The sequence below is a fragment of the Polypterus senegalus genome, chromosome 2 (genome assembly GCF_016835505.1).
Source record: "Polypterus senegalus isolate Bchr_013 chromosome 2, ASM1683550v1, whole genome shotgun sequence".
Taxonomy (NCBI): Eukaryota; Metazoa; Chordata; class Cladistia; order Polypteriformes; family Polypteridae; genus Polypterus; species Polypterus senegalus.
In genome coordinates, this window is record NC_053155.1 from 117,012,516 (window position 1) to 117,027,962 (window position 15,447).

A 15,447-nucleotide genomic window follows, 5' to 3' on the forward strand; every position below is an offset into this window, starting at 1 on the left:
CTTAAAAGAAGAGCCGAGTTGGCTTATATGTTTTGTTTAAAGAAATCAGAACATGTGATTTAACCATCAACTTCATATTATAAATGAATGTTTCCTGAAAGAAATAAGGTGAGTTGAACTCAGTTCATAGCATGCCTAACATAATGATGTTGTTGGAATTACAAATCTGTCACTACCAGAATATCAATAACAGTGTCTCTTAACACAGGCCACTTTTATCACTTGGAAAAAAAAAACATTGGTCATCCATATTCTTGTCCACTGTGATTAACATGAAAAAAAAAGACATAGATATGTTGCTTAGCAGTTAATGGGCAAATACAGAATACTTACAGATGTATCCACAAAATACAAAGGGATTTACAACACAAGTAATGATTTGTTATTTGGATACATTTTAAAAAATAATAACTAAGATTAATTTGAGAATAATATATTAAAATAATAAAATAATATAAAATAAAATAATAAAAAATAATATTTTAATAGCATCACCTTGGACTAGGCAATGTTTAAATAAAAATATCTTAAGCTAATGTGTAAAATCTTATTAATAATCACGGTGTATTACATTCTATATTTTGCAGATAGCAAATGTTTACATAGATATGTATATAGTATTAATTTTAATGGTTGTATATTCATAGCAAATGATAACTTTCTATAATAAAAAAAATACCTGTGCAATTCTTCGGATGGAACCAATCATCATATTCACAGAACAGCTTTCCATGCTGTTAACATCCGCAAAACCATGATTCAGCACCATTTCACCTTCCTCCAGAACTAAATATTGTCCTTTATAACCTGGGTTTTCATAGAGAATCCAGCTGAAGGGAGAGACATTTGCAGCAGTTTTTTTTATTGTTTAAAAGAAATTGTGTTACATTTAAACAGTATGATATACCCTAGATGTCTCAAATAGGCAGTATTATTGTAAAAATTTAAATGCTTTGGTTGAGAAACAGGTTATTTAATATTGGGCAGTAGAAGAGACTTTTGTATTCCTGCTCAATAACAGTAATGAATATAATGACAAGTTATCAGAACTTTTTCTTGCCTGTTAAAGAGAAGTTTTTTTGTCTATTGACAGTAAAACATGTAAAACATACCATACCTATTTTCAAATAATAAAATTTTTAAAATATAATATAACATTCTCAAACCAACTTATTCCAAATCAGAACTAAGTGCAATGCAGAAACTAGCACGTTAAAGGTGTCAGTTCATTGCAGGGCCAGTTTAAAATTTACCTAAGCAGGAATTTAATACCTGAATAGAATAGTTGCACAAATACCGAAAACACTAAAGAAAGACCAAATAATGTTATTTACAAAGAATGTTAATATTCTATTGAGTAAATAAGTGTAAATCCAATACACTCTATTTAATCATTACTAGTTATAAAGGTTAAAGTCTATAAAAAAAAACACAATTCTTTCTTTTACAACAGCCAAACACATGTTGTTGGAGTATTAAGTATTAATGTTATTACTTCATATTCTATGACCCCAACATTCAGCCTGAAACATGGGGATTTTAATTTTCTCATTCCTTGCTCATATCTTAAATCTGGTTTAACTTGGACAGAAGTAATAATCTTGGAAGACTATTTAAATAACTAGAAACACTATGTTGCTTGTATATTTATTAAGCTAATAACTCATCAGATAATTCCTAATATGCAAATAGTCAAATATTTCTTAATACGTATATAGTAAACAAAGGTAACTGATATTTCATTTGCAAAATAATGTGCAGCAAACACATTTGATTATAATGTCATTCACTACAGCTTACATTTTTTTATTGTAATACATTTATCACTGTCATATACTGATTCAGTGACTTAAATAAATCATTTAGGTATATTAAATGCAACATATTTAATGAAATTCAGTAGTCATATTACAGGCCTACTCACAAACAATATTTATATCACATATGTATACACACTGTTGTATAAAGTATATAAAAGTGCATCTTCAGGAGGCAAACTGGTTAGCGCTACACCTTCACAAATCCATATTCCTGGGATTTAAACCTAGCCTGGTCCCTGCCTGTAGTGGCTACACATTCCCCCTGTGTTTTGGTGTACATCTTTTTTGCCCACATTCCAAAGGTATGACTGTTGGGTAAATTAGTAACTTGAAGTTGTCCTAGCACAAGTATGCATGAGATGTGTGTGTGTGTGTGTGTGTGTGTGTGTGTGTCCCACAACAGACTGGTGGCCCTGTTCAGGGCTGACTCCTTCACAACCCTGGATGGGATTAAAGAGACTAGAAAATGGATGCATGAAAGGCTTTCAGTTTCTTAGTTGAAAATGGTAATTTTTTGTATGACTTTTATTCTGAATAACCCAAAAAAATATGAATGGATACTGTACAAACAAGTTGAAGCAATTAGCAGAAAATAGGTTATTGAACCAACTAACTCTGTGGCAATGGAAACTAATCAATCATAAAATATGTTATTTGTATTGCTTTTTTCTCAATACTTAAATAAAAAGTTAAGGATGTAGAAATATGGCATTTAAACATTTTTTGAATCACAACAACAACTGCTAGATGTATGGAAAGCAGCAGGATGAATTAAAATCTCAGCTGGATTAATAAAATTAGAATTACAAATTAAAAAATGTGCTTCTCTTTGAAATGGGTTCATGCAGATTTGCTTCTTATTAAAGTGCAGCATGGTGTGTTAATCTTTAATGCTTGGTTAATCCTACTTAATTGGACAAAGTGGGTTTGCATTCTTAACTGCTGATCCTCAATCAGATCATATTATAGCCCATCGTGTGTTCTGGAAAATTTGTTTTAAGGATGGGTTTTTTTTTGGTTTTTTTTTAACTGGAAGGAATAATCAAGGAGATCCATCTGGGAAGTCAAGCTTTAATATTTGTAAGTCTACCAATTAGACCTGAAACATAATACAGATTTAAAAATATTCCAACATATGGAATTGTTCCAAAATGCACATCTTTTCTGTACATTACTTTAAAAACATTAGTTTTCAACTTATCCCAGTTGACTTGGACATTACAAATACATTTTATGTTTTATTATTAGTAGCTCGGTATTGAAAAGAGTTTTAAAAATAATTACAACATGAAATAATGAATTTCAAATGCACAGTAGCATTCCAACACACACAGTGAAAATGATTAGTTAATGCTTACCTGTTTTAGAATAGTTGGTAAACTGGCAATTTTTTTAAAAAAAGGTTTGTACTTATACATCCATCATTGCATATGGTAGTTATTTCAACATAAAAGATTTGTGGTTACCCATGGTTGTCAACTGGACTAATGTGAGCTTCTCTAATTAAAATAGAATCAGAGCCAGCTTGCGGAGTAAGAGATATGAGCAATTGCATGATGCACATCTCTGTTAAATGGATCACAAGAATGTAAAGCCTTTGCATTACATGGCCAGTTTATGAAGTTAAGTACTGGAACACAGCAAAGGCAATTTTGAAAAATACTCCCTTTTATTAAAGTGAATCTGGACAGAAGACATCCACTTACCATTCCAAGATGATACAGTAAATAATACAGGGGTAAATTCAAATATAAGAGCAAACCTATTTTGACAAAAAATTATTAACGGTTCATAACTCTTTTACTAACCGTACCCCTGCAAAATAGTACTTGTATAATAATTTGAGCTTTCAAACATATAAAAAGTAGAAGCCAAGTGCTACAAGTCTTTCTTAACTTCACAGTTTTAGTCAAACAGCTACTTGATTTTACCTAGGATAGGGACACACATAAAACAGCCTTAACAGCCTTAAATTTTTTAACAGGTCTATGCCGTTTTGTTGCCTTTGTACTTTTTCCTTCCAAGGTAACTCAGTTAGTCATGCATGCAACATATGGTCCCTTCTACTGTATTAAAGGCGATTGCACAGATTTTAACTGCGTTGGGCAAGCTTTGAATGTTGAGCCTTAAGGGATAAACAAACATTGTGCCTGCCCATGCAACAGGTGCAAACAAAGATACACAATCATATAATTAGGCAGCTTACACAGCTTGCACATTAAAACAGGCACTTCTGTGGTTTCAAGTGTGACTTTGTATATTAAGACTTCTGAATGGAATTACAATAATCTTCTAATAACTGCACATCAAAACATTTTTTTTGATGAAATCGTGAAATTAAACACTACAATAAAAACTGTAGTCCCCCAGACAAAGACAAGCATCTTGACTACAGTTGATTCCAGCTTTGTATGTGCTGTAGCTTTGGCTCCTTAAGATCAGGGAAAGAAGTTTAAAAAGCTATGCATGGATCTTACGGCTTGTTTGCTACTGGACAGGAAGCCATAAATGGTTTAAATGGGAACAAGTTCAACAGAGGTGCAATATTATATGATATAAATAGGCATGTTTATGTGGCAGGATAAAACATTTCAACTTGAAGATCCCCTAAGACCTTTCAAAAATATGATGCTGCAGTAGTGAAAGAAACATACAGTAAAACTCTATAGATATGTAATCCACAGCTATATGCATGAGAAATTTCCTAATTTTATAACGTTCCAGTAAAATCTCTTAATAATGCTATTGATTGCTTATGCAACACCATTGCAAGCAAACCTGTTGGAAAGTTTTATAAGTCATGCTCAGAAGAGCAATGCCGAGTAAAACAATAAACTAATTTACATGAAACTTACTGTATGGAGGCTATATAAAGGTAACATGTACTGAGATAAGTAGGCCTTCAACAATAAAGAAATATTTACTCTTACATAGTCAAATTTGCTAAAACCAAAATTCTCTTTTCCTTAACAATACTGCATCAAATTTAACATAACATGAATGTAACTCTCTCGGATAAATAAGCTTCATCCAGTTTCCAAAGGAACATGTATCCTTGATTATTTGTGTGACAATCTGTAAATGATTCTTCAGAAAATTTAAAGAATAATGGAGACCAGCACATCAGATTTTAAGATGTCATGCTTTAGAACTGCTTCTTAGACAGCAATCCAATATATGAAATTTAATTTCAGGCAATAGTGAACTATTAACTAAGCTGACTAAAGCAATATATCTGTTGAACTATAGGCTGCTTTAATAACAAAATGGACCTGTTTTGTGTACTTATACACCAATTTATGATTATAAGCAACCAAGAGCTTGCCTTAGCAGAAATGAATTCTCCACACTGGGTGGATTGAATGGAATGTCAACAAACAGAAAAAGCTGTGCTTTAATTGCTTGGCTTCTCCACACAAACTGAAGATGATTATTTTCAATTTCATTTTTGATGATGTTATTTTAGAGATTATAACTAACAATGCCACATGATTAATCCATCATCATTTTAATCACATATTGCTGATGCACATACAAGTGCCTTAATGATTTTCTTCTAGAGTACATTCTTCACACATTTCACTTTTGTATCCCTTGACTGTTGGGAATTGTGGCTCACCTTACATCACTTACCTCTGCCTCAATGCACTCCCAAATTTACCTTGCAACTTTCTCTAACTGTCACTATACCTCTCAAACTTGATGTCTCCTTTTCTTTTGTAAATTTAGCCCTTCCCCTACTTACCTAGTAAAGGACTGAACAAAGCTGTAAATTAAATCTCAGTTTCAATGCCATCCAAATTACAGAATTATTTCTGTAATCAGTGTGACCCTACTTTGCAATTGGGGCAACAGACTAAAAAGATCTGCAGAGTGGCCTCTGGTATTCCACCATCATAGTGCTTTCAGTTTAATTAAGATGGTTATGTGTCATTACTTGAAGGGGCAACCTTGTCATATGTTGGACTCTATTGGTCTGAACATATTGTGAGATTCTCTAAGCCTTCCATGAACTCTCTGCTATTCTATAAGTATGGTCAGGAATTCCTGTTAACTTCCCTCTAGCCTTTGTCCAGCATGGCATGGCTTTGTCATGGCAAACTGCCTTTAGCGGTTACCTTTCACTTGTGCTAGTAACATGCCATTTGCCATCCATGCCAGTGCATTCTTCCCTCTTATTACTAAGGACTTTTGGATTCTGCCTCTGCCCTGAGACACCTGTTTCTATCTGTAGTTCACCAGTGTGCATAGTGTAGTAAAGACATGCATTATCATATACATATGTGGCATTTTGTACATAACATGTTAACTTCAATTGTTTTAAATGGCTTTTTAGCATGCAAAACATTTTACAGTTAAAGAAAGATTCATTTCTAAGATACTTTGCTTTTAACTACTATTATTTTTCTTTAGCTGGAAAGAGAAAGAAGCCACGAGGCAAGATTTTTCAAAGTGAACTAGTCAATGCTGACAGAATGTGTTCAGTGTTTCAAAAGAAATTCAAGATGAAGTGGGTGTCAACAGCTTAAAATGCAGAAAAAACGTTTTCATTAAAAGCATGACACATTTATACACATGAGAAGAGATAATTCAGTCTATCCAGCTTCTTTGGTTAACTACTACAGTAGGATAAGGTGTCCAGTCTCTCATTTAGTTTGTTTTTTCCCCCAAAAGCTATCAGTGTCTCCACTTGTCAACTACATGATTTGATAATATGTTCCAAATTCCCACGGCCCTTTGTATGAAACAGTGCTTTCTGTTTTCCATCTTGACTGTACTTCCCGAATTTGTATTGGTGTCCTTGTGCATGTTATTCACTATTTAACAGATGGATCCATTTTATAGTCGTCTTTGAGACTAGGATTAGGTCACCAGTATCCTGCTGTGTTTCCTAAGCCTGCGAGATACAGTAGAACATGACCTTTAGTTCTAGGCAATCCACTTAATTGCTCTTTTCTGTAGAGCTTCTACATGATTTGGAAATAGTTATTCAAATGCAGTCTCACAATTGAGGCATACATTTTAAGAATGATATATATTTATGCTTAAATAAGTATTCTTACTTTTTTTTTTTGCATTTTTCAATTCTTTCTGTCCACTGACTACATTGTAACATTAACACTAATGAGATCAAGAACTTCTTTATGAAACATATGGAGAAATGAATGAATGTGAAGGCTGTAAAATAATAAGGAAAGATCATGCTATAGGTTCTCAAAGACAAAATTCATAAATGCGATAAGAAGAAAATTAAGTGATTTTGAACATGTTGAATTAAGAAGAATGGCTGACAGACCTGTGCAAGTTCATTATAAGGAGTATGAGATATTACACTGAGTGGAAAAAAGTAGCGGAGACAAATGAAAGGGTAACCCACTGGAATGTGGATTGTAGTAGGCAAGGGTGGTGGTTGAGAGAGTATTAAAACAACTAAATATAAACTCATTGAAAATTACAAAAATTCAGTTTGGCTTCACGTCTTAAAAAGGAATAAAGGACAAAAGCAATGCAATGACTTAGATGATGGAAATACTGTTAGAGTTGGTCACCACTAAGTTCTGTTCAGTCTGAATCTTTGATATTTAATTTTTCCATGAAGACATGAGATTAAAAGTTTTTCTCTGCCACTACAACAAACTATATAGGGCATGTAACATAAAAAATATAATTTTTAGGTTGAATATTCCTTTAAAATGAAAATTAAATTTGAAGTAGAATTCAATTTAATGGCAATAAAACTCATTTACAGTATTTTCTGTAACTGTACCAGATGAACTCAAAATTCTCCCACATTTACATTTTTTCCTGAAAGGTGTAGTATAATTAACCAGGCAGGTCTGACAAACTTAGAAATGGAGGAAGTTCATTGTCAGCTCACCTAAAGTATTATCATTTTTCAAAATGAATGCAGCCAATGTGACAGAAGAAAATGCGTTTTAAGCATGAGCAATGCCAGATACTAAAATTCTTGACACTGCAATAAGCAGTGTCTACAATGATGACAAACTGCATCTTCTGATGCTATTACTGTCAAGTAAAACAAAGCATATTTTTAGGGAAAACAAAAAAGTAGAAGGGAATTCTTCAAACCTACATTGCTTACCTAGTTCCTGGACATGAATGCCTAAAGCCTATTCTGGCAGTAACATTATCAGACACAAGGCATCTGGAAAGATGCAGGTCCAATACAAGCATGCTTTCAGAGTCATTGGCTAATATACAATCACCAATTAATTTAAAATGCACATATAAGAGAGATGGGAAGAAGTTGGTATATCCTGAAGAGGGAAACACACACACACAGCATACAATCCAAACATGAGTAAAACCATGCAGTACACATGGATTGTCCCTTAGGTGACTTCTAACTTCTTTGTGTGTGTTTCAGTTTAACTATGTTCTTATGCATTCCCGTAAAGAGGTGCTTCAAAAATAGAAGTACATTAAAGCCAAGGTATATGGTACAGTTAAATCACAAATCTAATTTCTCATCTTTATTTTTTTTAACACTTTTAGCGATACCCAAATACTATGCCAACCAGCTTTATCTTTGCCTAAACTGCAAAGCCCTCAAATCACTAAACCTGCACTGATAGCAAGTGTCTCCAATTATATAACTGTAAAAAGAATGCACTGATGGCAGTAAGGATGGCTGATGACCTTATTAATATGCCATGGAAAAACACGTATTCAAATAATGCTGCACAGGTAGACGATTTAAAAAGTAATGTGAAACTACAGATAAGCCAGGAAGCTTCCATTGAACCAAAAAGCATATCGATAAATACAGAAAAAACATTTGGGATATGGTTGGAGGTGCAGAATTGGAGCAAGCTGGAGCACAGTAATGTGACTGCACATATTAAGTCTCTGATATGTATGGAGGATGCTCCAAATAAAGATTTCCAAATAAGCCTTTGTTGCATTAAAGGCAAAAGTTTAAATAGAACTGTAAAAGTAAAAAAGTAAAAAAGGATTGACATGAAAGTGATCAGGCAGAAAGATGTTTCATTATCAGGCATAGGAAGACAAGTACAGAGTTTAGTGCTGGAAGTATAAGTCATGTGGTGTTGACTGTTCATATACAGCATTGGGCACTGAATAACTGGGTGAGGGAATGCATTGTGATCAATGTGGAAGTTGAAGTGAATGACATAAGGATGACCAAAAACAATCATGATTACGGACAACAGAGGTTGGAAATACAAGGTAACCAGCAAACTTAAGTAAACTACGGAAACGGTATGGTGCTATCACTGTCACATATTTTCCAATATCTGAACTGATAGTGCTATATCTTTAAAAAGTTATATAGTTATATTCAGTTACAATTAAGATCAAAAGAAATCACTTCAGATTATTCAATATCTCTATGTGGTACCATATAAAATAAGCATGAATCGGTTCCTAAAATATATATATTTTTTCTGAAATTACATTATTACAGAAGATAAACCACAATGCTCAATAAGGACTGTAAAGTTCCAGGTATTTGAAGCAAATAAAATCGACATAAGTATCTTCAGGAGATATGGGATGTATATACTTATTTCTATTGGCACTGCACACAAGTTGATATAAATAATGCAGATCATCTGGAGCCATGTCTAGGCAAGTCAGCCGTAGCTCATCATTAATAAATTATGAGGCACTGCATAACTTTCATGTGTAGTGAGATTATGATGGGTTTCTTTAGTCATTGCTTTCCATATTTATTGAATAAAACTAAGCACACAATATGTTTTACTGCATATGGTTTTAAGAAGTGACATTAATAAAACATGAATGGCTCATGTGAAGTACAAAACTTTCATTATTGCTTTCAGGGTACGGTTTTCTTTAATGCAGTTTACCGAAAGAGGTGCTTTATTGTACGGACTGCTAAGAGCACCAAGTTTAAGGCTCTTTCACTTTTTTCACTTTACATGCTTCTACTGGGATCTATCATTAGGAAACATAATGCTAATTTTCACTCATATGCAGATGACACCCAGTTATACCTTTCATTTAGAAAAATGAAATTTCTCCAATGTTTTCTTTAATTAGTTGTGTTAGTGAATTAAAGGAGTGGATGGATGAGAACTACTTATCTTTAAATACAGATAAAACAGAGATGTTAATTGTTGGAGGGAATGATGTTGATCACAACAATATTTTGTCATCATTTAACTCAGTTGGGATCCCCGTTAATTTCACTGAATCAGCCCGAATTCTCGGAGTTATCTTTGACTCTAGCATGTCATTTAAAGCGCATATTACAATTTGTCCAAAACATGTTTCTTCCATCTTAAAAATGTTAGGAAATTAAGGCGCTTTCTAAATAAACAGGATTCTGAGAAATTAATTCATGTACTTATTTCTAGTAGGATTGACTACTGCAATGCGGTGTTCACTGGATGTTCAACCTGTTCTTTATACAGCCTCCACTTAATCCAAAATGCTACTGAAAGAATTATTACAAGAACAAGAAAATACGAACACATAACTCCAGTTTTTAAATTCTTACACTGGTTAAGTTAAGTTTAGGGCAGATTTCAAAATCCTCCTTTTAACATATAAAGCATTAAATGGCCAAGGTCCGGCTTACTTGTCTGAACATGTCATGACTTACAAACCAGAGCGCACATAAAGATCTCAAGATGCCGGCCTGCTTATGATTCCAAGGATTAATAAAATAACAGTGGGAGGTCGAGCTTTTAGTTACAGGGCCCCTAAACTGTGGAATGGTCTGCCTGCTACTATAAGAGATGCCCTTTCGGTCTCAGCTTTTAAATCCCGGCTGAAGACTCACTACTTCAGTTTAGCATATCCTGACTAGAGCTGCTGATTAACTGTACAGACTGCAACTCTGTTGTTGGTCATTAGCACTAAAATATAAGTAACATGATAGTTATAACTGGATACTAACCCTCACCTATTCTGTTTCTCTTCTAGGTACTCAAATGTGGCAACCTGCCAAGTTGTTTTGCCTGCCTAAGGTAAAGTCATCCCTGATGGAGAATCGCAGGAATCGTGGGAAAGAGGGGTACTTTCATCAGATTGGCTGGCCCAGCACTGTTTCAGCCGTAGAATGGCCAAATCCAAATCATATTATCTGATATCATCTATTGTTAAATTCTGCTACGTACTTCTAAAATTTTTATTTGTATACTGTATTGAGGATTTGTTCTGTGTATTGTATTGTATTGACCCCCTTCTTTTTGACACCCACTGCACGCCCAACCTACCTGGAAAGGGGTCTCTCTTTGAACTGCCTTTTTCCCCAAGGTTTCTTCCATTTTTTCCCTACTGGGGTTTTTTGGGAGTTTTTTTTTGTCTTCTTATAGAGTCAAGGCTGGGAGGCTGTCAAGAGGCAGGGCCTGTTAAAGCTCATTGCGGCACTCCTTGTGTGATTTTGGGCTATACAAAAATAAATTGTATCGTATTGTATTAAAGGCAGGAATTAAAAATACAACATGTAATATAAACAAACAATGAGCTTCTGTTACGGTGTAAAATTTAGTTGTTGATAAATGGATAACTATACTGGATGTTACACATAAAATATTATGGAACACACATTTACCACTTTAATACTTCCTTTATTTCTAATGTTTGCTGATAATAAAAAGTAGATATGAAACCAGGAGACTTCCATCCCAGTCCAGGGTTTGTTCCTAAGTTGTGCTTGATATGAACAGATTAGTTACTAGCTTCTCTGAACCTGTATTGCAAGTAGGTTTGAAAATGGTATAAAGTAAACACTCCCTAATACAAACTTTCCCTGTATTTGAGGTCAAAAGGAGGACTACACATGAGTGGAATTAAGAAATTCCAATATCTAATTCTTGACCATGTTACACCAGGGAACACAAGGAGTGAATATTGAGGAGCAAATGTCTATGAGAGAAGGCAAGCACCCTATGGAGACCTCGCTCCACAATTCTGTACTGGGGATTAAGGATGGAAAAGCATGTGGTTGATGGTTTCAGTATTTTTCATGACTCTTATGATTATAGAAAATAGCCCCAGAATGGACCACAGGTGAACCTTGACAGGCTTTAAAGTAAACAAAATTAAAGAAATCTAGCAGAAGGGGAACATAACTTTTTTAAAAACAATCCATACAGGATCTACATCTTCTGTTAAAAAAGATAGTTTTACTTTAACCGATGTTCTGCAATATAAGACAAATGTATAGAGAGTTAAGAGAACTACTGTAGGGAGGAAAGGTGTCCAGAAATGTATGAGACACACAAGTAAATCTGGAAGGTAACTGGGAGATGAGAACACTCACCGGCTTGAAAAATGCAGGCAAGACACTCCCAAGAGTTGATCAGGGATTGTGCAACTTATAAGAAAGACTGATGTTTTTATAAATTGTATTGTGCTTTTTTTACTTGTCTGATGTATTTAAACAAGTGACTTTGCTCTTCAAAGTAACGGTGTCTTTAAGTCAATTTCAGTCTATTTATAGATACTACATAATGGGAGGAGAGGTAGAAACTGCAACAGCTGATGGACAAAATGTGGTCTATAAAACATTGCCTGGTCTACTGTATGTCAGGTCAGGATTCACTAAGTTGGGTAACCAACACTGGCATTAGTTGTCTAGTATTTGGAGAGCTGATGTAAGAGTCATCTGTTTGTTAAGGTCTGCTGATTTCTATATTACAATTTTTACATGAGAGTGCACCGTTACAAATGGATACACTGCTCAGAGTTGCTTTCTGCCCTATTGCAAATCTGCCTGGAAAAGCTCCTATGTGTGCAACCTTGAATTTCTAATAAGCACCTTAGATAAGGGACGATTGAATACTGAACACAATCACCAGCTAAGAAGAGCTTATACGCTTTGCTGCTGGAAATACCTATTCGGTCACTGGCCTTCTTTAAATGTACAGTATACACTTCCATATTAAAACATCTAATCCACAGAAGCTCTGGTTTCTTCATACATAACTACATTTTTTCTTGTATTGTCACCATCCTGCAATGCACTGTCTTTGATCCTCACCTCTTTCTTTATTGTTGTCCACAAAAATGTTTGCTCACCATTATACAGCCTCTTATGCCTATTGTTTTGCTGTCTTTTAATGTCTTCAGTTTCTTACACTGCTTCCCATAACACTCCATTGGACAGATGGAACTGTTGTAAGGCAGGAATTGTTTTAAGATTTTGAGCTTAACACTGTTTAATTAGAGCCTTATTTCATATAAAGAGGAATTTGCCCCTTCTGGGTCCACATGCAGATAGCGTATGAAGTTTATCATCATCCAAATAAACTGTTGTGCTATACCTAAGGAGTTCTGCTATTGGTCAAGTCAGTCAACCCTTTCACAAAGAACACCTTTTCAAGTGCACTATATATACACTGAACTGTTTCAGGTTAAGCATTTGAGACTATATAATGGTGAGCAAACATTTTTGTGGACAGCAATAAAGAAAGTGGTGGGGGTCAAAGATAATGTATTGCAGGATGGGGACAATACAAGAAAAATGAAATTATGTATGAAGAAACCAGAGCTTCTGTGGAACAGATGTTTTAATATGGAAGTGTATAAATTTGAAGAAGGCCTATGATTGATTAGGAATTTGCAGCAGCAAAGCATACAAGCCTCTTCCTGTGGGTTTTACAAAAATTCAAAACAAGGAGACAGATTTTGTGACAAGGCTAGCCTGGGCACATTAAAATTATGTAAAATGACTGCAGGGATGTTTCTGAAAGATTTAATTTAATTACAAAACAAAAAGTAAACAAATTTTGTCTTCCTTTATGCTGTATGAACAGTTCAATATATACTGCATTACAGTAGGTGTGGACAAACACATGAGAATACAATGCAAATTAAACATTTTGAAAGAAAATCAGAGATAATTTATAGAGAGGCACAATAATATTTCACTTCACAAATCCAGATAATCAATGTTAAATGTATATGACCTAGAAAACACAGAAAATATGACGGCAACTTGCTATTAATATAACTATGACACACATGTAATGTCTTTATTTAGAAGGCTTTCTAATAAATCTACTGGATATTCATACTGTTTGCTACATTTCACAAATGTTGTCCAAAACCAAATTGCGTAGGAACGTTTCCGTTGTTCAGCTGTATTTCACATTTTCGCCATGATGGGAACACATTTTAGTAAAACTTACAGTAAATCTCATAATTTAAATGTAAATCATTACTTTTCAAAATAATATCCCTAATTATAGTAATGACACAAATCAACTACATTATCGTGACTTTGTTTTCAATGGAACTGACATGTGATGCTGTGAAAATTCTACTTTTTTCATTTGTATTTTTTTTTTTTTAAGTAAATGTCACTCAAAAGCAAATATTAATACAAGCAACCCCAACACATACATTTTTGATAATGATTTTGATTTACTCATTTCCCAAAATGATGTGTGGAAAATTAGTTGTCCCCTTCAATCTCATACCTATTTTCAAGGTAACAACTGCAACCAGACATTTTTTTAATGTTAACAATAAGGTTTCTTACTGGGTAGGAAGGAACTCTGGTCTACACATCCCTGTATGTTGGTCTCAACTTAGTAATGTACTGTATGTAGATTTTGCAACATAAACATTAAATGGTTTGTTTCTGGTTCTAACTCTACATTACTTTTTATTCAGTCATCCTGAAGAAGCCTTGCCTGCCATTTTTAGTTCACGGTCTTACTATACGTGAAGCCAAACAGAAAAGAGTGTGGTGCGTGCATTCCAGTAAAAGAAACCTATAGTCAAAATGAACTTTATTTAAGCATATTTATAAAACTCAAGAAAATTATCAGAAAAGGGTATTGCTTATTTTTAGATTAACAGTGCCCAATGAGGACGTTCAGCTCTTTTTTGCAAATTTTAGACAGCCGTCTTACCAAGTTATGTACAGTCTTCTTGTTGTTTTAATAGTGGACTCACAAATGTCTGCAATTAGCTGAAGCAGTAGAGACCTTCCAAATATAAGTCACTGTTCTTGTTTTTCTGGGAATTCACTGAATATCTTACGTGTTACTCATTTTCACAGGATAATTCACAGCTTGCAAAATTGACAACTCTCCTGAACTTTATCCATTTAGTAAATATAGCTCTGACTGTCACGGCACTGAGTGCTAGAGCCTTAAAAATGGATTTGTATCCCTTTCTCAGTTACAGATACTATTACTTTTTTTGTTTGTTCATTTCTGATTGTGTAATTTGATGGTCATGACCAAATTCATATTTAAATTGGGTAAGAGTGAGTGTTTATCAAGGCATTTAAATAACATAATATTTTCAAACTTGTATAATGCAGTTTAGGGTTATAGAGTGTTGTTAATAGGTGCAAGGCAAAAAACATCATTGGACAATGTAGTAGTATACTGCATGGCACGCACATGTACATACTCACAATGATGCTTATTTGGAATCAAAAAATAACCTAATACACTTGTCTTTGGGGATATATGAAGTAAACAAGAGTACCTACAGGAAAACCTAGACAGTCATGTAGAGAGATACTAACTTCACACTAGGAGAAGGAGGATTTGAACCGTGGGTACTTAATCCAAAAGCCATCAGCACAAACCACTGTAACAACATTACACCAGGTATTTACCTGCCTTTCATTATTCCTTAGCCTGTTTGTGCT

At 34.1% G+C, this 15,447-nt stretch overlaps 1 protein-coding gene across 1 annotated transcript in view; it reads right to left on the reverse strand.

The window, feature by feature from the left end:
• LOC120523269 (very large A-kinase anchor protein) overlaps positions 1 to 15,447 on the reverse strand; it is a 148,186-nt gene that overhangs the window by 73,127 nt on the left and 59,612 nt on the right. The window contains exon 7 of the mRNA XM_039744445.1: positions 680 to 830. Coding sequence (XP_039600379.1) covers positions 680 to 830 — 151 coding nt within the window. The remainder of the gene's footprint in view (positions 1 to 679; positions 831 to 15,447) is intronic.